Here is a 26,867-nt window from a genome sequence, read left to right as displayed (position 1 = left end):
TTCACGGTTATCCTAAACCTGGGCTCTTCTACTGCATCCATTCATTGTACTACCTCTTAAATAAAGAAAGTTAACTTTGTCAGTGCAGTTTTCCTAATAAAAGCAACAAAAAAGCTTGTGCGTGTGTGTGTGTGCGCGCGTGCGTGTATGTATGCGTGTGCACATGTGTTTGTGTGCGTGGAAGAGGGAAAAGTAGACAGGATTCATAAAAGCTATTGACTTTTTACTTCGGTGATGACTACATTAATATGAAATAAAATTTAAAATGTTTCAGTATGTTAATTGACTTCCATTTGCAAAAGTCCCAGCTGCTGTTTGGATGGAAAATCAACCCCATTACTCTGGGAATACTAACTTAAACTGCAGTAGGCTCTCACCTATGTCAGTCCTTCAGCTTCTTCCTGCCTTTCTACTCTGACAAGTTTGGAAAAAAGGGAAGAGAGACTGAAAAAGAACCTGTTTAACGATTCTCCTGATCATTTTTCAATCTTTTGTCATCTCAAAAGACTAACACTGACAGATTAGGAGATAAAAAGGAAGCATGCAAGTACATGTCTGTAGAAAGAGGGACACATGCCTCTCCTACCTTGCCATGTTTCCATGGAAGTGATCTCTGGAGGTACTCAACCTAGATCGCCTTTTTCTATCAAAGGGAGAAGTATCTTGATGCACAGGACTTGGAACTTGCTTCCACACCCAATCTGAAACAATTTCTCAACTTTCCAAGAATACTACAGGTGCAACCTAATTTGACAGTGCTTTGAGAAGGACTGCGGGGTCCCACTCCCAGGCCAACAAAAGGAGGTTTTGGAGTTTTTCTTGGTGTTGGGATGAGTTTTCCTTCAATGTATACACAGTCTGGGTTGATTTCAGAGTAGGCTTATTTTTAATGCTGCTGTGTGATCATATATAACTGATTTTTGCCTATCAGAGCAGCCTATATATGTTCTATTTTAAGTCTGAAGCTTAATACTGATTTGGGGAATTACTAGAAGATATAACACTGCTACCTCATGAGGTGAAATGATTCTGGTTTTATCTGAAGTGCGTCTCAATAGAAGAAAATTGTTTTCAGACATACAGGGATACATACTCTTCGTGAATGGATCTACAAAACAAATTTTGAAGTAACAAACCAGCAGCTATGGTAAGAATCTTTTGATATAAATAAATACATATATGAAGATGATTATGACCACAGGAATATTCCCTATGGGTAAATTATTTTATATATATTAGTAAACTTTTTAGAATTTTCAGAACTACCATTTTAGATTTCTTTTTAAAAACCTTTCACTACTATGCATGAAGCATATAAAATTATCAGGCTCACAGAAAAGCACAACTATTATTAGGTAGATACAGAATAATGATTTATAAATTGTCTACAAAGCTACTGACTCATAATTTAAAAAAAAATATTTGGAGAGAGAACTGCCTGGAGAGACAGATGTTAAAATATGTCAAGGGTTCGTGTTGCTAAAAGGAGTTCAAAGAAAAACACTGTTATATCAGGTTTTGGTTTGGGTCTCTGGTGAACTTCAGGACTGCATCTTTACTGAGCAAACAAACAATTTCCAGCCTAACTACTTCAAATGCTAATGAAATTAGTCATAGTCAACCAAATCTTCAGGTTCTTTTAATCTTGGTTTTGCCAAATCAATGTCTTACTTTTGCTGGTGAACGCTGTTTTCTTTTCTTCTTTTTCTGCAAATCTACTGGCTCTCGTATTTGTTTTTTGTCTCGTTTCTGTTGTTCAGATGCATCAGTAAAGGTAATTTCTTGCTTTACACTGATCTGTTAAGATACCAAGTGCCAGTTTCAGGTAAGGTTCTCACTACAGAAAAGCAATTTTTCAATTTTAGAAGATGACAAACTGCTGAAACAGAAAACCTTTTCCTAAGGGAATTATCTTGTGGCTTCATTCTTTCAGAAATTTAAGTGAAAGGAATAAGTATCTTAAATAAAAAGGGCATAGTTAATTTCTACAGTGACATTTTGATGTATCCTTTCATTCATCTCCCAAAGTCTTTTTTTCCTTCTGACCTGTGGTGATTTTGAGATCAGTTCTTATATTAAAATCACTTCCATCTGTAAAACCATTCAGTTTTTCATACCTATTTTACTTTAGTCCATGTATTGTCAATGCAAGATTTAACGGAATAGTTTATTATATATTTAAGACAGAAGTATTTTTTAAAAAAACAAGAATAGTGCTAATGAAGTTTTTTCCAGAAAATAATCTAATGCAAACTTTAATTAAGAGCATGATACTCTTACATTTTTCTAATGCCTGAATCACCTGATCTACAGCTAACAGAGTAGTGTTTTAACAATGCTACCTTTCTAAAGATTATTCTTCGTATATAAGGCTATCTACTTTTAAAGTCCTGGTAATTATCCTTTATGTTTGAAGGGTAACAGTGATGATGTGCTGCATTACAGACAGATGCTCTGTTTTCAAAAAGGAAGTCATCTATATTCTCTCTGGGAAAGCTGAGGTACACCTTCTATGAGATATCGAGGAGGGGCATATTTATGGTCATGTATGAAGTGTCACAGTCCAACCTGCAGTGTGAATGCAATTGCTAAGCGTCCACATACTTTGAAAACATACAAGATGCTTCCTATAGCAAAAGAAACTAAATAGTACTATGAACAGCATAAACAGTATGCACCTTTTAATAACGCTATTTATTCTGGTTTGTAGTTACCCTTGAACATTAAATATATTTAAAAGAGCACATTTTAATGCATTAATTTTATGGTAACAGCCTGCTTATAAAATATTTATAAAACAGATACTTAAAGATTATACTTAATTGGCAAAATTTATCCACAGCCAGAGGCAAATGACATTTTCAAAAATAGCATCCATTCATAAATATTTTCATAATCAAAATCCAAACAAGCAATTAATAGATTCTTGCCAGAGTAGGATTAGACTACCAGATCAAGCTTCCTAGTAATTTCTCCAATATTTCACAAAGAAATTGCTTACAGGGACATTAACAGCATACTGCAGCCCTTGAGGAAGTCTATCTTGCGTATCCATGTCATCATCATTTTTTACCGTCTCCTCATGGACCATGAGTTCATCATGTGAAATCATCTCTTGCTGTCGAAGTTCACTTTCCTGTAACACTTCATCTGTTGCAAGAATTTCTTGGTGCGCCATAGTCCGATCTTGAAGCACTGCCTCTTGCCGGTCTCCCGATACTCCAGACTGGTCAGATACTGCACCCATCCCTACCATAGCCCTGGATGACTGCATTTGGTCTATGCCACCACATTTAAGAAATAATCCTCCCAGCTTGTCTTCAATGTTCATTCTTAAGTGCAATAACCTACAAAGAAAGTTTTAATAGTAAACATCTACAATTGGTGCTCTTGCTTAAAATTTTCACTTAAAAACATTTTATAAGAACTCAGTCAGTACTCAACATACACACATGCATTCCTAAAACTGATATCCAAATAAAAGTGAAAAGTTGGATATCTTGGTTCAACATGAAAAGATTCTCCTTTCACACACATGCATGTGTACACAAACGAACACTTTCAAATAAAAAGTTTCAAATCAAAGTGCCTTCTGATTATTGGCAAAATTCTGGTAATTAAATGATAGCTAATTCCTCCTTCTCATTCCTTAGAAAACTTTTTTTCCTGTGTGCCCTTTTTACTCTGTTCCCTTTTCCATTTTGACAGTCTTTTACAAACGCCTCTTTCATATTGGTCCTGTTCTCCCTACTTCCTTGTCCTTTAAGTGCCCTTTCACTACTGCTACCCCAGGGCATACTGTAGCTGCTGGAACATCTTAATATCCACAAGTGAGAGAAAAGGCAACTTTCTGGCTAAAGGTATATGTCAAACAAAGACTACAGAGAGGTCAAATCTGTTTATAAAAAAGGCAATCACTTTCACACCCATTAAGCAGGAGCATTAGCCAGGAAATATAAATTCCACTCATGAATAGCAATACCATTACATTTGACATGATATACAGACAGATAATAAAATCATAATACTCCAACAAGTATCATGGCATTATTAATTGTTTTTTAACATAGGGCAGCAGGCTTTGGTGAAGCTGGAAGTGGCAGCATCTACTTATTCTACTTATTATTATACATGCAAGGCAGTCCTAAGAATCATCTTCTCCTTGGCGTACTGGATATCCAGTCACAGCAGTCAGCCTCCTCCACCCTATTCCCCAGGGCCGTAACTTCTACCTATTCCACAGTGCTCTGGTCTACTCCTTCAGACAGACAGACATCCTTCCTCCATCCCTCCATCTCCCCACAGCTGGAGGGCAAAGGCTAGAGCAGACAGAGGGATGAGAGCAGAGGCACAGCGGAGTTGGACAGCACAGAGCAGGCCTAGCCATAGCACAAGACGGGTATCTTGAGGAGTATTACGACAGCATCAGCACCTTTGATCTCGATGCATTCAGAATTATGATGTAACTGTGATGTCGGTATATTGCTAGTCACCAGCTTCAAATTCTGTCTCCCTAAGAGTGCAGCACGCTGAAAGGTTCCATCTCCATTTCAGTTTAAATCAGAGGCTACGCTTCTTTCCCTGCAGCTCTCGATGACAACTCATAACCAAAGAAATCAAGTCCCTCTGCCTGGAATCGGCAGGGCCATCACCCTGCAGAACTGCACCACTATAACCCCCTGCCAGTTTAACAGTCTGCCAACGTGCAAAAAGACTGGATCAAACAAATGTACATGAAATGTTTAAATTTCAATTTTCTGTTTGATCACTTTCCAAATCATTTTCTTCACCAGGAAAATCTTTTGAAAATTCTCGATGTATCTCAAACATTTGTGAAGATTTGTTTATACCAAACTACACTGAGTTTTCAAAATAAATAGTGCTCTTTCTTCAGGTGAGATCCTAGAGTACTTGGTAGGAATGCAAGCCACCAGCAGAAACAGCTGAAAAAGATCGCCAAGTTTTGCTATATTATACTTTGTTTCAAATACTACTATCAGTTCTTAACCTTCTGAAAGTAAAAGTCACTCAATTTCCTAAAAAAAAAAACAAAGAAACAAACCAACCCACTACACATCCCAACAAATTAAAAAAAAAAAAACCAAACACCTCCTGGTAGCAACTCATGTTGTATAACTAGCAACTCATGTCATATAACTCGAAAGTGAAAGAACACTGGTCCCTATTCTCTACCGTGAGAGGTTCTAAATTTCTGAATATATCATAGAAAGGCTGACAGACAGGATGGTCTGACTTCTCTGAGTTTCAAATATTTAAGAGGCACGCCAAAGAAAGAAGCTTTTCAGTCAATTAGATTTTTTTTTAGTAAGCCTTCCTCTGCTGGAAGTCAGGAGGACCGAGTCACCAAGCTAAATCTGTTTATATATGACAATGTCATCAAAATTTTTAATATTCTTCCTTCCGACATAAAAAGCACATTCTAGGGACCAAAAAAGCCTGTGACAGGAGGAGAGCATGCAGAAAATTTCTGTTCAGAACATTTATGCTTGCAATATGTCCTTTTTTGTTCTTCTGCAATTCTAACGTGACAAAGTTTGAAAACCTACTCTTAATTTTCACTGCATCTGTCTTCAAATACAGACAACAATTCCTTAATACCTTAAGTGAGCTCAGGTAGTGCTAGGTGACAAGTTTACTCCCAAATTAATCCACTTTATAGTAAGAGAATGAGATTTCACATGTCTTCAAGGGAAAATGCATGTCCGGTATGCCACACACATATATAATCCATGAAGTATTTTTTGAAGGTAACCGGGAAACCATACCGATAGTTTCTCAGCAATAACAAAACCAAACAAACAAAAAGCAAGCCTGGCACAGCACTAAGGCTGTATTTTTTCCACCAGTGCAGATCTCCCAGAGAGATCTTGCAACAGACCTTAGTGCTCCTAAAAGAAGAAAATGAGGATGAATTTATCATCTTATCAATGTGGATTATCCTGTGCCAAGTAAGAAATGCGAGAAGGAACTGAAGTTCTTAAGAATCTGCCTCCCGTGGAGCCATTATTTGATAAGAGATGGCGCAAAAGATCTAAGGTTGAGACTGGTTTCTTAGGCACGGCATTTTAAATATGTAGCATGAAAGACAGATTCCAAGGAAAACAAGCAGATATATTTATTCATTTCAGCCTTCATCCCAAGTTCATCCATACGCAGGGTACATCTTACACAGATCGTCATTCACTATGCTTTTGTTCCACACTACAGAAACGTGACAGCATAAGGTCACTGCAAATTCTTTAGAGGAATGACGTGGACAGGTACTAAAACACAAGAACTCAAGATGCTGAAACACATTCAAGGAAGAACAAACAGCACCAAGTGTGAGAACATGGTGGCCCTAATCTGTCTGCTCAAGCCACTGATGAAAACAGCACAGAAGGTTGTTCCACATGGAGGATACTGCCATATCACTCTGAAATTAGCTATGAATTGCAGAAATCCTGGATTTAAAGCTATTTCCTGGCAGGAAGGTAGGCAAGCAAATGCAAATAGAGAGACTGCGTGGTTAAGAGTGCAGAAAAGCCTGCTACTCTCACCAACAGAGGCGGGAAGACTTGTGACACATGCAGAATCTTAGGACAGCTGGCAAGATACAGCAGCTGCCCAGAAGAGAGGCTAGCAGTGTACTGGTACTTATTGATCTTGTTAGTTCTCTCAGTTGTCAAGGATATGGAAACTTTTTCTTTCTCACCCTGACTAGTAGGCTTAGTAGAGTCATGCAACCGAAAGCACTCAAGTTGTTTTCCAGTCATGATCTTGAGTCATATCAGAAGCTGGTACAGTAAGTGTACTGCTTATTAAATCAGGCTTTCAAACATCTGGCTTTTCATAGAAAAATAATGAGAACTCATAGTGCTAGGCTGCATATTCTAAGTGATGAAACGCAATGTAAGTTAAATGACACGCAGGTACTGTTTTAAAATGAAGAACCACAAACAAAAATAAGCTATTAATCCAAACAAGAAGTATCCCAATTGCAATCAATTCAGTAAAACGTGCGATTTGTCAACTGACACCTTTTGGGCTCACATAAAAGCAATCCTATCATTTAAATTGAAGATGAGGAGAAGTGTTCTTGGAAGAATGACAGTGTGATAAAGAAAATGTAAGTTAAAAGCATTCAAACAAGCTCACTTTACCAAGCCTGCAAAGACTAAATAAATATTTCAAGTGCAAGATGCATCTGTGAAATAAAAACATTGTTATCCTTATTGCAGAGATGTTTTCCATGGAATTTCAGAACTTTTATTACGCTTCACCAAATAATCATATGATTTTTCTTTGAATATATACGAAGAGAAAAAAAAGCTGTCAACAAAATCTTTAAAGTATCCATTTTGCTTGGCAGAGGTTCTCCAAACCTTTACTCGAGGCAAAGCATTTCATCAGAGAAATCTCCAGGCAGAGCTTCCTGGGTGTGCACAGATTTTGGGGGAGGAGAAAGGAGAAGGGGAGGGACTGCACAGAAAAGGTCTCCCAGATCACCCCAGCACCTTCTTGTTTCACACAGTGCTCCACAGCTGCTTGCAGAACATCCACAGCCAGTGAACCATGTTGCTTCATTTCAAAAACTGCTGCTACGCCAAACCCTACAGCAGTACTTCAGAACTATTCATTTCAGTAACCCTGACATCAGTTTTTCCAAAGATTACTGGTGCAGTAAGTTGGAGAGCTAAGTGGTAAAGACAATATTCCTAATTAAAGAAACAGCCATTTAAACAAAAACATACTAAATGAAAAGTGTGACGACCTTTCCAATTCAGAATCGAAAATTAAAATACAATCAAAAGAAAACATTAATGGATTTCAAAAAGTCTGCTGGGATGGTGGCTGCTATGAAGTAAAGCTGAACAGAGACCCTGAAGGAAAGTGGCAAAACTTTTTAGCTACCAGAGAAAAACACATGGTCCAGCTCTTTTTCTCCATTTCGACTGATGGTGGGTAAGCGTTATTCTGTCTTCTCCCTTCTTTCCTTAAGCAAATAGTAAAGCATTATTTAATAATGAGCAAGTATCCAGAGATACTAGTTGGGCTCACTTTAAAAATAAAATTCATACGTACAGTACTGGGTTGAGTTTCTGTAGTTAGGATTTAAAAGATTATTTATGAGAGATGAAAAAAGAAAATATGCTTTAGGATTAATAACAGATAGACAAAATATGAAAGTCATCTGCATTTTAATATCTATTTGTAGAACAGAATTAATTTAATGTTTTTGCTCTGTTTTTTAAAGTAAGATGGCCTTTTTCTATTTGTAAACAATTTCCTGCAAAAGTCTGTTGTTTTAAGACTTCTACTTTTTTTTAAGCATTAAAAAGCAGGATTTGCTACTTTCTATATCCATATCCCATTCCACTTCTTTCCTATATTAACTTCTCACTGTTTTTCCAAGGCAAAATAGAATGAAGGAAGGTTGAGGAAGACCGGAAAATAAAGTTCATTAAAATTTAATTATTTTCCTGGGTTAAACCTTAGCTCCTTCTGAAGGATTCTAACAAAGACTTGAGATAGAAATATTACTTCCATATATAGCCATAAACTCCCTTTGACCGTATTTTCTAAGATTCAACAACCCAAACACAAGAGCCAGGATGCACAACAGCAATTCTAACATGCCTTTAGCAACTTGATACTGTTCTGATGAAAACATCTATCTCCAAGATTCCCCTCAGAAATGCTGAGGCTGAGCTTAATTCAAGGTATTAAATGGTTTCAGGGTAACCTTACACTGGAAGTAGCCCAATGACATTATTTTAGTTCCACATTTTGGGAAGTGTGTTTTCATTTAAGGTAAGACAAGGCAAACTTCCTAATGAACAAATACCTGAAGCTACAGAAGATGTACCCAAGTACATTCCTACCACATCCTTGCTTCCACAACAGCCTTTGGAAGAATGAGTGCATGCTGGGACCGAACAACAAACGGTATAAAGGCTACTAGCACAAAACGTACGTACAAGAAAGGCAATCTATGGAAACCCCTAACCATATTTTTGCTTCTTATGGCTCACCTCTATGGTCACACTACAATGATTTGTGCTAAACTGTAAACTTAAATGAATATAACGTATATAAATGTACAAAACTCCCTAAGTAACCATTCTTATTCTAGTACAGAATTGGGTTTTTTGTTTTCCTTCCCTATTTAGTGTAATTCACTTTGTAAAGGTTTAAGCTAAATAAAAAAAGCCAATCATTATATAATCAGAGCAGTTTTACTTCCAATAAAACCTTTCTAAGCAGACAAACTCCTATAAAAAGCACTACAACTAAGACCCCACTACACTGCTACCAAGGCAAAAGAGGTTCACATTCTTCTATCAGAAAGTGAAGATTAAAAATAAATCCATTATGAAATTCAGGTAAGGAAACAAACAACAAAAAGGCCATTCCAATGAGACGTTTGGTGTGTTTTCTTATTTAGAAAAAGTCAACCCAACTCTCAGTGATACAGCTGCAGAAACAATCTGACACATGGGCTACCTGCTCAAAGGGGTAGTGCCCTGCACCTCTCCCCGAGTCAGACCTTGTTGCCTTCACTGCGTTGAGCACAGCATTGTGCAGCTAGGAAGGGAGCTGGACAAAAACATACCCATCAGAAAAGCCATTAGCTCTCCTTTGGATCAGTGGGACCATGCGGGCAGGGTGTACGGGAGACAGACAGTCCCGGTGAAGAAGCAGGGAGGAGGGAAAAGGACCGCTTCTTTCAGCAGGAGTCAGTGGTTAGATTAGATTAAAGCGTATTGTGAAACTGCTCCGCAAATGCAATGTACACACACAAATGAAGGAGTTACAGCTGCCACGCAGACATACCTAAAAGCTATGCCAAATGTATATCTATGTTCTCAAAGTTTTCTTCTTAAGAGGAAGTATAAAAGTCACAAATAATTCTGCAATTCCTAATGCTAATGAAGAAAGAGATAGCAACATGGCCTAATAGCATATTTAAAACTACAAGTGCATAATTCATGTTATGTTTAAGCATTACCATGAATAAAACTGTCATCAATCCAATCCTCTCCAAACAAAAGAAAAAATTAGAACTTGGCAGGTTCCTAACGTCCACTTAAAAACCCTATCAGACCATGAAACATGTTGAGTATTTTCACATCAGAAAAGATATTTATTTGCACTATTAAAATATGGACATAGTCCAATATAAAAGAAAACACAGCTAGCTTTCACAATACCAAAAGTTTTTTAACATACTGCAGAAGCATGGAAAGTAAAAAATAATACCCTACTTAATGGTTCTAAATAAAGAGCATTAAATAAAATTATCATCTCTTCTGCCCACTCAGAAAAATAAGACATAGCTAAAAGGAAGATTGTGAAATTAACACACAAGTGTTTGTAAGAATGAATTAAAATGTGTTGACTTGCAAAAAGAAAGTAATCAAACATAAATCATTGTGAAAAGATTCACGGATCATAAAATTAACACATTCTAAAATGTAACATATGATACCAACACTCCTAAGACTTGTTGCACAGTTATTTCTAAATGTTCCATGTTGCTGAACACATGCCAGTACAGGGCCTGATCCCACAAAGATTTACACTCATACTGAGCTGTGAATAGTCCTATTACAATCAACAGGATTACTCACAGAAAATCTACTTATCGTGCACAAAATTATCCATGCGTGAAAATCTTTGCCACCTTGCTTATCCTGAAATCAGTATTAGGTCATCACCAGCATAACCATAATCTAATATCAAACGTATGTATCGGAAAGCTTTCAATACTAAATTAATAAAGCCACAGTTACATGTCAAAATCCACAGGGATGTCACCAGTGTAGCAACATACTTCAAATATTTAAAAAATCATAGGCAATGTTACTTTTTATCTGGAAAAAAAAGCCCACTGATTTTGTGGCACTAAATTATAAACTACTAGAAAGTAGTTGTTTTGAGAATTTATATGGGAATTTCTAGCACTGTACAGTTAATCCCAAAAGAACAATACAGAATTTCTGCCCTTACACTATGAAACTCAGGCACTCAAAAGTGGTCCCTCCGGAGACTTCAGATGAAATTTATATGCAGGAGAGAAAGCACTACACATAACTCAGGCTAGCCACCATCTTCTAAGTACTTTTAGCAGTTTGTAACTTCAGTCCAGCTGGTTAAGATTTTGTGAAATTTCATGTATCGCATGCATGAATCTTTGCAAAAATATTTCAGATAATGTATCAAATGTTTTTTCATTTGATTTTGATAACAGTGCAGTTATATTACATAGCTGAGCCAATCTAACAGCTACCTGTCATTGAAAGGGGCAGTCCTGCTCCCGCCTCCTAACTGTGAGAGTCCACCCTACCTTTTGTGCCTGCTCTGGTGCTCATATAAATACATACTAGTTTATGCAGTCCACCAGCCTGGGAAATTTTTTTTTTTTTTTAAAGTTATTAATTTTCTGCCAGGTAAACTCACTGACTAGATTTACCATAAAGACAGTGTGTCAGAAGCAGCTCAAACAGGATGCAGGAGTGGGCCCTTCCCTGCTCAGCATTCACAGCCTAACTGTCTCAGCCCATCTCATATAATTTCACCTCGAAAATAAACGGAAAAGAAAAATATGTTGCTTTTTAAAAACTGTGATTTTTTTTTTTATAAACCTTTACATTCCTCGCATCTCACCACTCCTCTGCTATCTGCAAGTATTTGTGAAGCATCTCTTCTCATCACTAGCACTATGCTAGCGTTGTTTTACCGAAGATGACAACCTGCTGTTGCTATCAGTTACCCTACTGGCCCAAATGGCATAGGTCTGTATAGATGTATGTCTAACAGAATTTCTGTTTTTTCTTTCAAGATTACTTTTTAAAAATCCTTAAAACATTATATACAAAAAGCCCTGGGAGAATACAAGAAGTCACATGCAAACATACAGAAGTCAGGGATACCACGATTAGTTCACCACAATTTGCCTCTCTAGCTTATTGGCACTGTGATAATTTTTTTTTATTAGATTGTATACATGATATATATGAGATATATATTTATATGATATATATATCTTTTTCTACAAAGCGTCATTTCCTTCAGCACACTGGATGGATCTGCTCCATAGAAATAGGTGAAACTAGTGAGATAGTTCATAATATCCTTGCTCCATTTGTTGCAAGGGCTGAAATATGTATACACAAGACATGGACATTTAAGCAGTTGAATGCTATCCCGCAAAATAGGATCCTCTCCTTGACCCTGCCAGAGATCTTACACAATTCTACACAAGCCACTTCCACCAAACCTTTTCTTTTTCTTTTTTTTTTTTTTTTTTTTAAATAGGGGACCAATAATTATACTTCCCTCATTTTCTGACTTTTGGGTCAGATTTACCCTAAATGCTGAATACTCAAGGCTGCAATTAAATCAATGACAGCAATACTTTGAAAATACAATGATGAATGCAATGCTGTATTTTTTTTTTTTAAAAAAAAAGCTCTTAAAGAGCTCAGTAGACATCCACACCAAACACAAATTTTCATCTTACTCCCAGGCATCAATTCTCCAGCTGTAAAATAAGAAATATCCATTGCTTTTCCCTGAGGCATAGTGAAATACTTGTAAGAATAAGCAACGTTCAATATAGGTCACAAGAGTGAACTAATCAGTTTACAGTGCTCTTGTTCCTGCGGCCAGGACAGCTCCTGAGGGGAGAAGGTGGCACACGTAAGATGGAAAGGTAAGCCCACATCAGTTACTTAGGTAATTACTGTGAGAAAGTGGGCGAGAGGGGTCTGGCCTCTCCTGGGACCTAACCACTGATCAGAAAGCACAACCAGTAGGTTTCCAACTAACATAGAGTAGCCACTTTGGTGGAGAATCACTAGAGGAATGGGGCACACAGATGTAGGACCGTCATCAAGAAAAGGTAAGCACGATAGCCAGACTGAAAAGGGAAACACTGGTTACCACCATGATGTTGTAACAGAACTGTAAGAAATTTGGCTGCTTTTCTCAGCTCTGCCACTGCTGTTGGGCAAATGGTTATCTTGGCAAATCGTTCCCCGCCCCGTATTTCCACTTTCTTGTCTCCAAAACAGGGGCCATGACTGACCGAGGATTTAGGTGTGAAGGGAGCAGCAGGAACTACCTATGAGGGCCTCAGAAACCTACTGATAACCGTTACAGAAATTTCACAAAGAAATATATTCATTCCGCCTTCAGAACAGGATTAAGCAGAGCACAGTATGAGAACATACGTTATGCAACGAGAAGAAAGCAAATTACAGAGCAGCTGCTTATTCAAGGAGCAGCATGTATCCTGTATGTTCAAAAAGGTAGGGGCTTCTGGGGGGGAGAAATATTGTGTTCGTGTATCACGAAAGACTAATATTAGGGTACAATATATTACTAATATAGTGATGTACATACACTTAGGATGGCAAAATTAAGGTGGCATAGGTAAAGCTCAATGCTGCAATTTTAACGTTTGCGTGCTTGACTTATACCTAAAACTGTTCTTTTAAGAGCATGCTTTTCTTGCCTGTAATATCTTTATTTCAGCTTCATTGTTTTGTAAAAGGCTGTGTACATGCATTAAAGAAAAATAGTAATTACAGAAAAATTCAAGCCAATTACTGAATATGTCCACGTAGACTAAATAACATTGAACAATAAGCTAACGGAAGGATAATCAAGAAGGTTTTGATCCAAAAGATTTGAAGTTGGCAGTGAAAGCGGTCTCAGAGATTCTGGAAGACATCCCTCATTTACATACATGACAGCATAAGGAAAACTTGCAGGAAAATACCAACAGTAATCTAAACCATAGGTAAGAAGGACATGGATAACGGATACAAAACAGACCTTACAGAGCACAGGCAGTATTTCTAGATCTTACTTCAGTATTTGAAAGCATTATTTCAACATGGGCTCTCAGGCTGTGAGGGCAATGCAAGTGTTTTAGAATACAGGAACCACTCTCCTAAGTTGCAATTTCAATTTTAGGACATCGGTATGCACTAAGTATACATTTTTTTTTCCCCTAATTTCATTACAGTAAACTTATTCAGGGTAAGATTACATTCTGTGTAACATCTAGAAACAAGTTCTGAGAAATATCCTTGGCTCTCTGTAGAGTAACTTTTCACATGGTGGTACTAGCAAGGAACATTTTCCCATTTAAACCTGCTGAGAAGGCAGTGTCATATCCCAGTGTAACTTTATTTTATTTTTAATGTATATTTATTGCATTTCAGCTGTGTTTCAAACATACCCTTCGCCTACAGATGGAACAGTAACCTCAGAAAATCCAATTAGTCCAAGACATGATAGAATGAGTACCTCTGTAGTAAAAGATTCACTGCAGGCAGACCAAGCAAATCCTATGCTTTCTGTATTGTTCTTCAAACACCGCAGTGTAACCTTCAGTGGCCATCTTTCAAAGCCACCAGTGGTCTGGGCCAGAAGATCTAAAAGAGCCCTTCCTGAAGCTCAAAGACATAGATCTTGGTTGACTGCTTCACTCCACTCCTCAAACGCCATAGGTCTACCCTACCTACAGTAAAAATAAAGGCCTTTCAGCGACCTATTCCACAAGACTAATACACCTAGCAACTAAACATTATGAAACTAAACATGAAACATAGAAAATAAACTACACATAAATATCTACTTCACTTTGCTAAAATAAACACAAGGCCCACACACACATAACACAGTCGATGGAAAAAAAAAGCCCATATAATAATCCTCTGAGGAAAGAAAAAGGATCACAGGTGACAGTTACTAATCATAATGCACAAGACATTTCCATAAGGTGTTTGGACCCTTCAGAGATGGCAGCTGGATAAGCATATGAAAACAGTGAAGTGACAACCATTTAGGTATCATTAGAAACAGCATCTCAGACAGTATGTTCTGGTGGAGGCCCTTTCTTTCCTTTAACGCATCATGTAAAACAAGGAGCAGAGGACCTTGCGACGCTCCGTTATGGAGACCACTGACCAACAGTGAACAGGAAAAAAAAAATTTATCACTGTTCTTCAGAGTATTCAACCAGTTATGAACTGGGCACCAAGGAGCAGTTTTCATCAGTGGAATTAGGGATTGTTGTGGCCTAACCAGCACTCTGTTACAACAGCATCAGAACAGTATTAAGCATCTTCATCAAGAATAAGCAGAAGAGTCAGCACATAAATGGACACGTTAGTATTTAAAGACAGTATGAAATCAGCCAGAGGGAGAAGGAGTAGAAATAAACTCTAAATTCATGGAAGTGAGCAACTAGGTCACCTTTCTCAAAACCCCCTCTTGGAACACAAGCACGTTACAGACCACGTAAATTTGCCAAGACAACAAAGAAGTTTTTTAAGAGTACACTTCTGTACAGTTAGGATTTTTTTTCCACATTGTTGCAACAAATCCACCACCTCCCTACTGATAACCAGCATTTGTGGTCAGATTAAATCAACTAAGAACTATTCCTATCCTGCTTACATAAAATTCCAGAATTGTAAATCGGCCTCTTTTAATCTGGCTGATCCTCACTCCAAAGGAAAAAAAAAGTCAAATCAAGTAACTACTAAATCCAGTCTGCTGCTGCATTGTATCCTCTTCAAAAGACTATCCACAACCCCAACAAGAACTTCCAGGTAACTCTTCACCTTGATACTCCAAGAACGGTACAAAGAAGGAATCCTGCAGACTTCTATATAACATAGCCCAAGGTGATTACTCCTCATTACCGTTTTACATTTCTCAAACAATTTTAAAGCACTTAAGCCCATTTTCAGATCAAGGCAAGCCAAAACATGAGATGTCTAGTAGCCATTTTATAAGAGCAATGATAACATAGATAACCCGGCCCATTAACTAACATTAAAAATAATCCAAAAAATAAAACTCAGATTTCTCAGGATTGTGCCCTCTTCAATAAAAAGATTGTGGAAATTGAATTCTTCCTCAATGACTTTGGTACCCTGCAGCTAATTCTCGCTAATTAAGTGCTAGAATACACTAAAACAGAAATTCAGATTGATCAAAAGATATGATTCATGTTTATAATAACTCCTATAATTATTAGGAACAAAAATCTTGAAGGTTCTTGATGCCATTAACTCACAGGCCAACAATTAAGAGCTACCCTTCCAAACAGGTCTGAAATTTCTGAGAACCCATAGCCAAATAACTTCATGTTGAAGCCAAGTCTTGGTGAAATACATTCAATATAATCCATACTATCAAGCAAGCAGGAAGGTAAGAAAATATTCTTACAGGATTCTGGTAAAAGAAAAACCCAGCATGTCCTGTGTTTATGGATTGCTTTCCAGATACTATTTTCTCATCCAACCATGTTAAGAGTCTCAAGACCTCAAGCCCTCAACCCGCTGATGCAGCTGCACTCACCCAGGTTCCCTCAATGCACAGATGTGTCCCATAGGCAACAGGACAACAATTTCAGCCACCCAAGATGCAAGCACCAGAGCCGAGACCGCTTTGCTGAACTTATGCCCAACCAAAGATGGGAAATGAAGAGTTGCCCAATTTTACAGCAAATTTTAGGCATGTAACACATAACTACAACAGATCCCATGCTTTCTGTGTATGCAGCCATACTCTCATCACCACCACAACTGTGGAAAGCCCCACGCCTGTCCTGTGACCTATAAGGAATGTAAGCCAGGCATGACACAAAGGCTCACTAGACAGTAAACTGCAAGGTCATGCAAAGAATTGAGAGATTAGGTTTTCTGTCAGTTTGTCCTTTTACATTGCTGTTCCTTGAAAAGTGACAGTAAACTCACACTTAAAGTTGATCCAATACAGTATATATAACATGGAGTACAGGTCCCTAACAGGCACCAGAAAAGCCTGAACATGCCTGGTTTGCATGATCTACTTTTAACTGTCAGATTAAGACAACAAGCCCACTGCTTTTGGCTGCAAATTGCCACCTATTCTACACATTCAAGCAATATACTATGACAACTGGATGATCATCCTCTCCATGCTCCTTTCCTATAAACTCTATTTTATTCCCCCTCCCAATCCCTTAATTTCATGTCGGGTATAAATAATCTGTGATCATAAAAAATTTTAAATACATAAAAATTCTTTTCTACAAGTCGTTTAAAAAGAAAACTTCATAATCTCTATAAGGAAAAAGCAACATTAAAGCCAAGTAGCTTCCCCTTACTTCCTTACACCCCCTAACAATACAAGCTTTCCCAATCCCCAGAAGACAATCACATAACTTTCAAATCTTTTTGCTGACTCAGATGAAAATTCATCACAGAGTATAACCGTCAGGTTCACCAGTGACAGAGGAAGCTCCTGAGAACAGCAGCCTAATAAAGCTTTCCTCCTTGAGGGATGATGGCAGTCTTTCTCCCATATGAATGATTCATTTTTGTTTGGTATTGTTAAAACAATATTCACACAGGGCACCTTCACACTAGATGTTACCAAAAAAAAATGGTTATAAGGTCAAAACCTAAGTTGAAAACCAATATTCCACGGACACTTCTAGAAAACCTGCAACTGATTGTAGTCTAAAATAATGGTATCACATCTTGGTACCCTGAGGATTGACCACTATTGGTCGTTATAAAAATTTTCTTCAAGTGTAAGATTACTTGAGCAAAAAGGGAGTTGGTTGAGTTTACCAATCTTTCATGAAAAACTCCTTTGTTAAAAGAAACTTCAAGGACACAAAACGAGATGATTTCTTAAATGTATTTACATAGTTACTGTTGTATCTAGAAATGCTCAGTGCTATAAATGACCCAACTTAAAGGCCTGACAATTGTCATCCATCTCACATATATTTCATCTGACAGAGACTCACATATAACAGTGACCTATGTTAGGAACCACTGTGTATGTGATCAAAAACAGGGGAGAATCGTACTTCAGGAGGTCAGCAACAGAGATGATAATTTGCTTCAGAGTACTCTTATTTGAAAAACTCTGAAGTCATCCACGGCATCTGGAAATACTGACTGTTATAATGCTTACAGACTAAAAAAATCATGCATGGATCCCATGAAATGTACTCATTTCTTGGCTTTAATATTCATTTGCTCCCTCTTGCCTCCCTTTACAAAACTAAAGAATGTTTGCAATGCAGTACTACAGATTCACTTGTTGAAAGCAAGACTAAATAGTTTTCACTACCAAAGGAAGCCAGCAGAAAGCCAGTGAATTTAGAAGTTGCTTACTTGCTTTGCCCCTTCCCAGTAAACTATAAAACACAGTTACATCCCAGGCAGCTAACTCACATAACACGCTGCTTACTGTTTGGCAAAACAAAGTTCACCTTATGCTGAACATTTCTCATACTCGATGACTAGAGCTTTAGGCCAGACATCATCATAAACACCTGCTACAAGTGTTTTACATATACACACATACTTATGCACACATAACCTTTTAGGAGTCTATCACCACTTTCTTGTTTCAAATCTAATCCCAACAAAAGAAAAAAAGAAAACTGACAAATTTTCAGGGCAATCCTGTAGAGGTTAAAATTCAGAGAGTATGAAAAGACGTTTGTTTCCCCTTTCTTAAACACTGCTAGTGAACATTTGACTATGTCAAATCTGCCCAGCATAAATATTTCTCACTTCACCTCTTGCACTAACATGACCTGGTCATGATGTTACTGGCATTGTAAACCGTTTTAATGATGTCTTTTATATCTATTTTGGGGTACATAAGTAGTAAAAGTTAATACAGACTTTATGGGAAATTATTACAAAAACATTAAGATGCTTGTCGAAAAATTTATGAATGGACATCTTTTTACCTCATGAATGTAGCCGCCATTTGAAACAATTTTAGAGCAGAAGAGTTACCAGCCTCATATCTGAGTTCACTTACACAGATATCACAACAGCTTTACGCGTTACTAATATCACTTGTTATATCGAGAAATTATTTTGTTTTACAGACATTTTACAGGCACCTTCATTTTTGGTTTGTTTTTTTTTTCCAGTGCAAGAGATCTAGACAGTTTATATTTGATAGGCTGTTCATAAATTATACCCTACTGCTGTTTGCAGGTTGGAACTTCTTCCCACACAGATTTCTTTTTATCATCAGACTGTTTAATTCTGCGCTTATAAAAATGTCATCCTAGTCATAAGGGAAGAATTAGACAGTACTGTCTTAAAGTTTTCTGCACTAACTGTGACAAGATGCAGATATTGTAATACTAATATGCCAGTAGAGTACACCAGTTGCAGGATCAGGCCAATATAGATACACCCCGTTAAAGAGATATGTCTTGCTATTTTCCAAAGCGCAACGAAATCATGAAGTAATATAAATTAGTAATACATTAACTATATTACAGTATTTGCACTGCTACCTCTTGATATCATAGCCTTGAATACATTAACACACTGATAATATCTTAAGAGTACACTAAAAATTATTTCTGAGCAAAAGCAGTATCAGTCTCTATATAATCTCCCAAAATAAAATTCTGACACTATGGAAGAAGTTATCGGGGATCCTAACCCTTCTGCACATTGTGCTTTCCACAGTCTTTCTAAAAGACACTGAATTTCCCCTTAGGACACACTTATAATCAAGTTCTGTGAGAACATATTATGGATTTTTCCAGATATTTTATCCAACATGCTGAATATCTGAATGATATATGAAAAAATATCTCTATATGCAGTTAAGGGAAGAGAATTTAATCACTTATAATATTGAAATACTCACATATGTTACTGTATTGTAATTTGAACAATAATTTGTAATTTAAATAGGTTAAACCTATGTCACTTGCATAGTTTACAGCATTATTGCTGATGTACAAAATATTCTGTTCTATGTAGATGACGAAAAAATTGTATATTTAAAATGTATATAGAATACTAATGAGCTAAACAGATGGAGTTGTGTTTTTAACTTCACTGGAAAGTACTGAAATAAAGTAAGTAACAGCATTTGTGTAAATGAAAATAAATCTCATGAAAACCTGAATGGATTTTCTTTTGTTAGACAGAAGTTTGTGCTTGGAATATAGCTATATATTATAGCCAATGTTTTGCTGATATGTCCTGTCAATAGCTATGTCTCAGCTCTTAAAAACCACTAAGTTAAATGTATAAACTCAATACTAGTTCAAGGGTTTCTGCACAGAGTGCAGTACACACGGGGGGGGACGACTTCATGAATCTCAGTACTCCAGGAAATACTATTCTCCCAAAAGTATTTCTGTCAAAAAAACAAACAAATTAAAGTGCAAGTTAATGACAGTACTGATCCTTCACATAAGCCCTGCAACTTGATAGAAGCAGACACCCATGTCTACTTATATCCATGGAGACTTTGTGGGACTTCATTTGTCTTTAAACATTCAGTTATGCAGATGAGACTGCAAGCTGAAGGCTTGAATCAATTTCATCATAAATGATGCTGGTTTGCAAGGCAGCTATCATTAAAATGCCAGGCAAAGGCACAAAAAGTACTTATTTTAAATAAAACATATCTATTTATCTGTTAGATCAACTTAAGAGTCTTCAAAGTAAAAAATATTTCCAATAGCATTTACTCTTCATTCCTTGTCCCATTCATTTAATATAAAAGACATTGTTAAGTTTGGACAAGAAAGTTGGACACCTCAGTTTTGTGTTTAGGGTCTCCAGAGCAATAGCAGTATGTTTATTTATCAAAGACGTTACACCAACATTACTATTTCTCATTTAACATTTGTTACTTCGCACAGAAAAATGTATTTTTTATTAGAGTAAAAATTAAACCAAACTTAATCCCAAATTATGCTAAATAATTAAAGTGGTTTTCATAGATTAAGACCTACTCCATCAAGCTGCTCCATACAGACAGCTCTCCATTTGTAATATTTACAACAGGACAACAGCCCACATAGCGGTCCTCACCAGAGGAAGACTCTACAAAGATCCTAGTCACAAAAAATATCACAAATTTCTAGCAGCAGGTACAGAAGACAATCCCACTCTGCTGTTCCCCAAAATACTAGAATACAACAAACCCTTCCTCCCCATTAGTAAATTTTAAAATGTTTTACCTAAATCCATACCCTGAACTTCACTATTTGCAAATTTACATTATCGAACCTGTGATGCAAAGAACCCATCTAGAAGTGAGCTACACTTTTTGAGATGTACTGTCACCATATTTCACTACAGTAATACATTCTTAGTATTCTTGTAGTTCAGCTCTAGCTTTACTGGTACACAGAAGTTCTCAGCTGGAAGTAAGAACTTCCAACCTCAGTGGTTGTACAATGCCAACTCTCTCTAGAATACATGCACACTCCACAGAGCTTTAAATCCTAATACCAATAAACTTTTATACACTAAACTGAGAGCGAAAAATCATCTTTTGAGAAGCTACATAAAAATATTACAGAAGTATGTGTTCCTTCAGGTCAACAATTTAGCCTGCAATATAACTTTTCACATTCTGAGTAATTTTTCTTCCAATTTTTTTTAACCATTGTGGTTCTTCAAGTAGCTACTTACCTACTTATAATTTGATTTCATAATCTATTATATTAGGGATTTTCCATAAATAGAACATGTTTACAATACAGTAGAAATTAAACACATATGGACAAGAAGGACAATAACAGAAGCATAGATTACATATACATCTGTTCTCTCAGGCCTTAGCCTGAGCAGCGAAGACAGAAAAAGCACATGTGCACATGGCAGCTAAATACAAGAGGTCAGCCTCATCTTTTTTAGCTTTATTCAGTTATATGAGCTCACTAACTACATGGATATTTGGGGAAGAGGGGCATGCAGATATCCAGAAACAACTACGAAGAAAATACTTTTGGAAACTGAATACATACGTACATTCAACTGAGTATTCATGAAGAAAGGCCATGACAACTGTTTTCAGGAAAGCATGCAATTGAACTTTGTAGAGTTTTCCCTAATCACCGCAACAAGAGCTGGGTTTGCCTGCCTTTGCTATGAATCTGACTGTACCCTGTACCAGGAGTTTGCAGATCCCAGGGGATCCACAGGAAAGCAGGCCTCGTGAGCTCTGGAGCTTCCCAGCACAGCCAAAGCTTCTGCAGATGACAGCTGTCACTGGACACATGCACGAATCCCAAACACTGGAAGTGGAACACTGAAAAACTAACACTGCCTAAAGGTATGCAAACTTTTTACATAACAGGATAGATTTTAAGTCTAGATCGCCCACCTAGTCTGACTTTGAGTTTATCTAGTCTACCTGATATCTAGTTTATCTAATCTGATTTTGAGTGCAGCCTAAGAACGCCTTCAAAAATTGATACAGGTTAGCACTATTTTTCCACCTCTTTCCTTCACAAGGCATGCATCACCAAACTCAAGGAGAACGACTGCAAAAGTTGTATCACTTACAAGGACGAAATCCGATATGGGCACTCCAAAATGTTTAAGCATGACAGGCCCAGGTACATATTCCTAGCAAGCTTGTGAAGTATTACTGAAATCTGTGAATAAGTATGGCAGATAAACAAAGCAACTGAGATCCTACTCAAGACAAAAACCATCGTCCTCTGTCATATGTCTGGTACCAACGGCGAAGAAGCTGAAATAAGACATCTCTCCCACCTAAAACTTCTTGGACCAGAATGTCACATGTATGCAGACAGAGAGATAGGTCATGCTCCAGGTAGACTTTCAAAGCAAGACTAACGCCATGATCACTGGATTCTATATATCTACTTTTTTTATAATTGTGCAAAAGCCCTCACAGCTGCTCTGAACAGTTTACGAAAACAAAGTGATCAGAGAGATGATTTATGTTTGCAACACAAATGTCTTCCCTTTTTATGAGCCAGCTTAATACAGACATTGCTGCACTCATCCCAGCTGAGGTTTGGCAGGAACTGGAGGAGGATAGACGATGAAGAGTGAAAGTGTTTAAAGCCCAACTAATTTCTCCTCAACTCCTACTGGTCCCCCCTGCCCTCCCAACCACTTCCAGCCTGGCACTTGTTCGCAGCTCCCAGCGCTGGAGAGGGGTCCCTTGCAAAAGCTTCCTCCGAGCAGCTGAGAGGAGACTCGGAGAAGGTTATTCAAAAAATGAAATTAAACGAAATAAATTTTCGCAAGCCGGCACACTTCACCTATCTTACACCAGGAACAATGGAGACGCGGGCAGCGGGAGGATACGGCCGCCCGGGAGGACGGGGCCCGGGGGACACGCTGCCTGCCCGCCTGTCCGTCCGTCCGTCCCTCCGCAGCTCCCCCGGCTCTTTGTCTGTCCGTCTGTCAGACGGCCCCGCTGCCAGCGCCGGCCCCATCCCCACCTCCCCGGCGAGGCCTGCTTGGCCCCGCAGCGGCCCCGCGGCTCCCGGCCCGCCGCGCGGGGGGCCGGCTCCGCCGGGGAAGCCCCGCCGCCGGCCGGGGGGAGCGGAAGGGAGCTCCCGGCGGCCCCCCGCGCGGCGAGGAGCGGGGGAGCAGGGCGCCCGCCGCCTCTCTCTTCATCCCCCGCTCGGCGGCCTCTCCGCCGGCGGGGCCAAGCGCGGCCCATGCGGGCGAGACGCGCCGGGCCGCACCGAGCCGAGCCGCGGCCCCCCCTTCCCTTCCCTCTCCTCCTCCTTCCCTCCCTCCCGCCGCGCACCTCCCGCCGCCGCCGCCGCCGCGGCGGCGGGCGGGCGGGCCCGGCCGGACCCGGCCAGCTCCCGCTCCCGCCCGCCGGCACTTACCGGCCGCAGAGCTGCGAAGAGAAGGCGGGCCGGGCCGGGGCGCGGCGGCGGCGGCGGCTCAGAGTGCCCGTGCCGCGGCCCCGGGCATGGCGGGGCGGCGGCGGGGCGCGGGGGAGGGGAGCGGCGGCGGCGGGGGAGGGGAGGCCGAGGGGAAGTTGGCGGCGGCGGCTTCTTCCTGCTCCGGCGGGGCGAGCGGCGCCTTCCCTCAGCCTCCTGCTGGCGGTGACAGCGACAGCCCGGCCAGAGCGCCGCCGCGCCGCGGTGCAGCATGGGAAACACGCCCGGAGGACCGGCGGGCGCCCGGGCGCGGCGGGCCGGCGGCGCGGCGAAACGAGGAGGAGGAGGAGAGGGGAGCCGGGCCGCGCCGCGCCGCGCCGGGCCTCCAGCCGGGACCGGGACGGGCGATGCGATGCCGGCGGCCCGGGTTACGCGCGGGTCAGGAGGCTGGCGCGGCCGTGGGAAGCCCAGCCGGGCGGGCCCGGCCGAGCGCTGCCCCGTGCCGGCCCTGAGGGGAGGTGGGGCGGGAAGGGCCCTTCGGCCGTGCGGGGTGGCCAGGCCTCGGGCGGGGGGATGGCGCTGCTGGGGGGCCGTGCCGGGGGTGCCTCCCGGTGCCGTTCCGGCGGCTTCATTTCCAGTACGGGCTCTCGGGGGAGAGGGGGCCGGCACGGCCGCGGTCAGTGCCCCGGAGGAGGCTGAAGTAAACCCCGATCCCCCCACAGAGCCCGGTTCCCGCCTCCCGATGCACCCCACTTCTCTCGGGTGAGGCCGGGACCTTCTGGGGCAGAGGGGTGCGGGCCCGGTGCAGTGGGCTGCGGGAGACCCCAGACCACTGGTGGGCATACGGAGGTGGTGGCTGTGGGACTCCCGGGGCCTCCAAATCCATCAGGAAGTCCTGAGATCCATCAGGAAGTCTTGAGACGAGTTTTCTGCGCTGTAATCTCCATGATCGTGATGTCCTCCATGACCCCACACAGTAAACAATGTGGAGAATTGCTAGAGGCCAAATCTTCTTAAAGCCCGCACGTTCCTTGGAATGGCTCTCCACCCAAACTGCCTGCGCCTTTACAACTTCGGCTGTGTGGTCTCTCTTGCATCTTTCAACTTCACCTCTTTTAGGAGTTACCAACTTTTCCACGTTTTTCTAAAGTCTTTAGCCCAGCAATGCACTTAAACACGTGCTTAACTAAATTGCTTTATGTCACTTGCTTATAATTAAGCATCTACTTAAGTGCTCTGCTGGATTGAAGCCAAAATCTGCATAAGCTCTATTGGGTAAAATTTACCAGCTTCACCGGGCTTAGCTTTGTGAGTCATGCAATCAGCAGCAGCCCAAAGCTTTTTGCTACAAGCTTAGTTATTCCCAGGTTGTCCTACAGGATCACCCTGTCTCTGCGACAAGGCTTATGCCCTTCGTTCAGGTCCTGTTAGAAGTAAGACGCATCTGCTTGGTGAGTCAGCTTTATGTAGGGTTTCTAGTTCCTTTAACGAGATGCATTAATAAGGTTCTGCATCCTTATGCAGGTCATAGATTGTGCCATCCAGTTACAGTGTAATAAATTGCATTAAGAAGAAAATATTAATGACGTTAAGACCCAGTTTGAAGGTCTGCCCTGACTTTGTGCAATGCATATATTTCAAAATAATTGCACTGAGTACTCAATCTGTACAAACAGGGGAAGGAGTTAATAAAATGTGGCTACATTTCATGCAGCCATCTACAGTTTTACATAAATACAAGGAGTGTCATTAACCTGCTTGCTGAATAAAATGGGAAACTTTTTTTTCCAAAAATAGAGTTTTAGAAACTGAGGGAAGATGTACATTTATGCAGCTTTGATTTTTTTTTTTTCCTTCAAAGACAATAAATTTGGTGACTCTATTCATTTTTACCTGTCAAAAAAAATCTTTTGAATTTCATTAAGTCTGAGTCAGGAAGCTCAGCACTAAAACCTTATTTTAAAATACACTGGGGAATTAAAGCTTTCTGCAGGGTGAGCACAAGTCTTTCTCCAAGGACACATCAATTGGAACCTGCTTTTCAAAAAAACTTGTTTGGCAATTAACAGTGTAATATGAAGAAGAAAGACTGTCTTGTAGTTAATGCAAAGAAGTAAGACTCAGCATATTTGGGTTCTGTTCATTCCTCTCCTACCATTCTTCTATGACCTTAATCAAGACACGTTCCACTTTTCAAATGTCAGTTTGGGTTAGGGTGGAGTTTTCTGTTGTTGTTTGAAGAGGAACTGAGCACCTACAAATTGTCAAGTTCAGTGAGAACCTTACAGTGCTTTGTTCATCTGGAAGTCCTCCCCACTGAGGCCGGGTTAGTAAAGGGACACGTCAGACCTCGGACCTTTGCCTCTTTGCCACCCGTATTTTCAAATGATGGTAGCTCCTCACCAAGTCACACAGCTACGGCACTGACATTGTTTGTATTAGTGTTTTGACACACATTTAATACTGCAGTGTTTATTTATTAATATTAGTGTTTTGACATAACAAAATAGAAAAAGAATCTATAAAGTCAGTAGCTTGAGAAGCTTAAAGGAGCACTTGCATTTTGACCTATTTTTTTTTCCTTGTGCCTCTCTGTAAATAGCAGACAAACTCTGCTTTTCCCTAGGGAAATATTTAATAGTCTTTAATATAGTCTTCCCTCTCCCTTCTGAATTCCAGAAGTCGCCCACCCATGAGAAACCCTCTAAAAGGCAATGTGTGCACAGCGTGGAGCAAAGTACGTTTCAGTTTCCTTTTTTTAGGAGGGCTAAATAATGGAAAGTAAAAGGCACTTCTTTTTTTCTTCCCTTTTCTGTATAAATCTAGAAACCAAGAAAAATAGGAAGCACAAGTAGGCTATATATTAAAAAGAGTGGCTTTTGGGAATCGTTGGACAATATATGTATGTTTTAAAAGGTCTTAAACAGGAAGTGGCTTCAGAAGTAACTCTGTAGAACAAGACGAACCGTCTCACTTGAACTCCTGCATGACAAATTGAAAGATTTCATTCAGGAATTTCTGCATCAAGCCATAACTTCTAGTGAAGCAGCAGCTGATCTGGAAAGATCCAGCCTGGGAATCTGAGAGAGAAGTCCACCGATTAGGTGGGTTTTCAAGATGGCCACTTAGCCTATCTCTTAAAGTTATGCTTTCGTATTTGTCTGAATTCATCTAGCCTGAG

The 26,867-nt window shown here is 39.8% G+C and overlaps 2 protein-coding genes across 10 annotated transcripts in view; one reads left to right on the top strand and one right to left on the bottom strand.

Moving 5' to 3' along the window:
- The window catches only part of ZNF148 (zinc finger protein 148), a 40,922-nt gene extending 16,994 nt beyond the window's left edge, over positions 1 to 23,928 (bottom strand). For 2 of the 9 annotated variants that reach the window (XM_075152802.1, XM_075152803.1), the window contains exons 1-3: positions 23,690 to 23,926; positions 3,002 to 3,347; positions 1,672 to 1,797 (exon numbers count right to left, since the gene is read on the bottom strand). In XM_075152802.1, the coding sequence (XP_075008903.1) occupies positions 1,672 to 1,797; positions 3,002 to 3,331 (456 nt within the window). In that variant the 5' untranslated portion in view covers positions 3,332 to 3,347; positions 23,690 to 23,926. Of the gene's footprint in view, positions 1 to 1,671; positions 1,798 to 3,001; positions 3,348 to 14,322; positions 14,537 to 23,107; positions 23,264 to 23,689 lie in introns of those variants that run through there. The other 7 variants (XM_075152798.1, XM_075152805.1, XM_075152797.1 and 4 more) reach the window with 7 other exon arrangements.
- The window catches only part of PARP9 (poly(ADP-ribose) polymerase family member 9), a 542,373-nt gene that overhangs the window by 252,800 nt on the left and 262,706 nt on the right, over positions 1 to 26,867 (top strand). The gene's annotated exons all lie outside the window — the stretch shown is intronic.

This window comes from Calonectris borealis, chromosome 6 (assembly GCF_964195595.1).
Source record: "Calonectris borealis chromosome 6, bCalBor7.hap1.2, whole genome shotgun sequence".
Lineage (NCBI taxonomy): Eukaryota > Metazoa > Chordata > Aves > Procellariiformes > Procellariidae > Calonectris > Calonectris borealis.
Note: the sequence above shows the minus strand (reverse complement) of the source record. Positions and strands in the feature narration are given on the sequence as shown.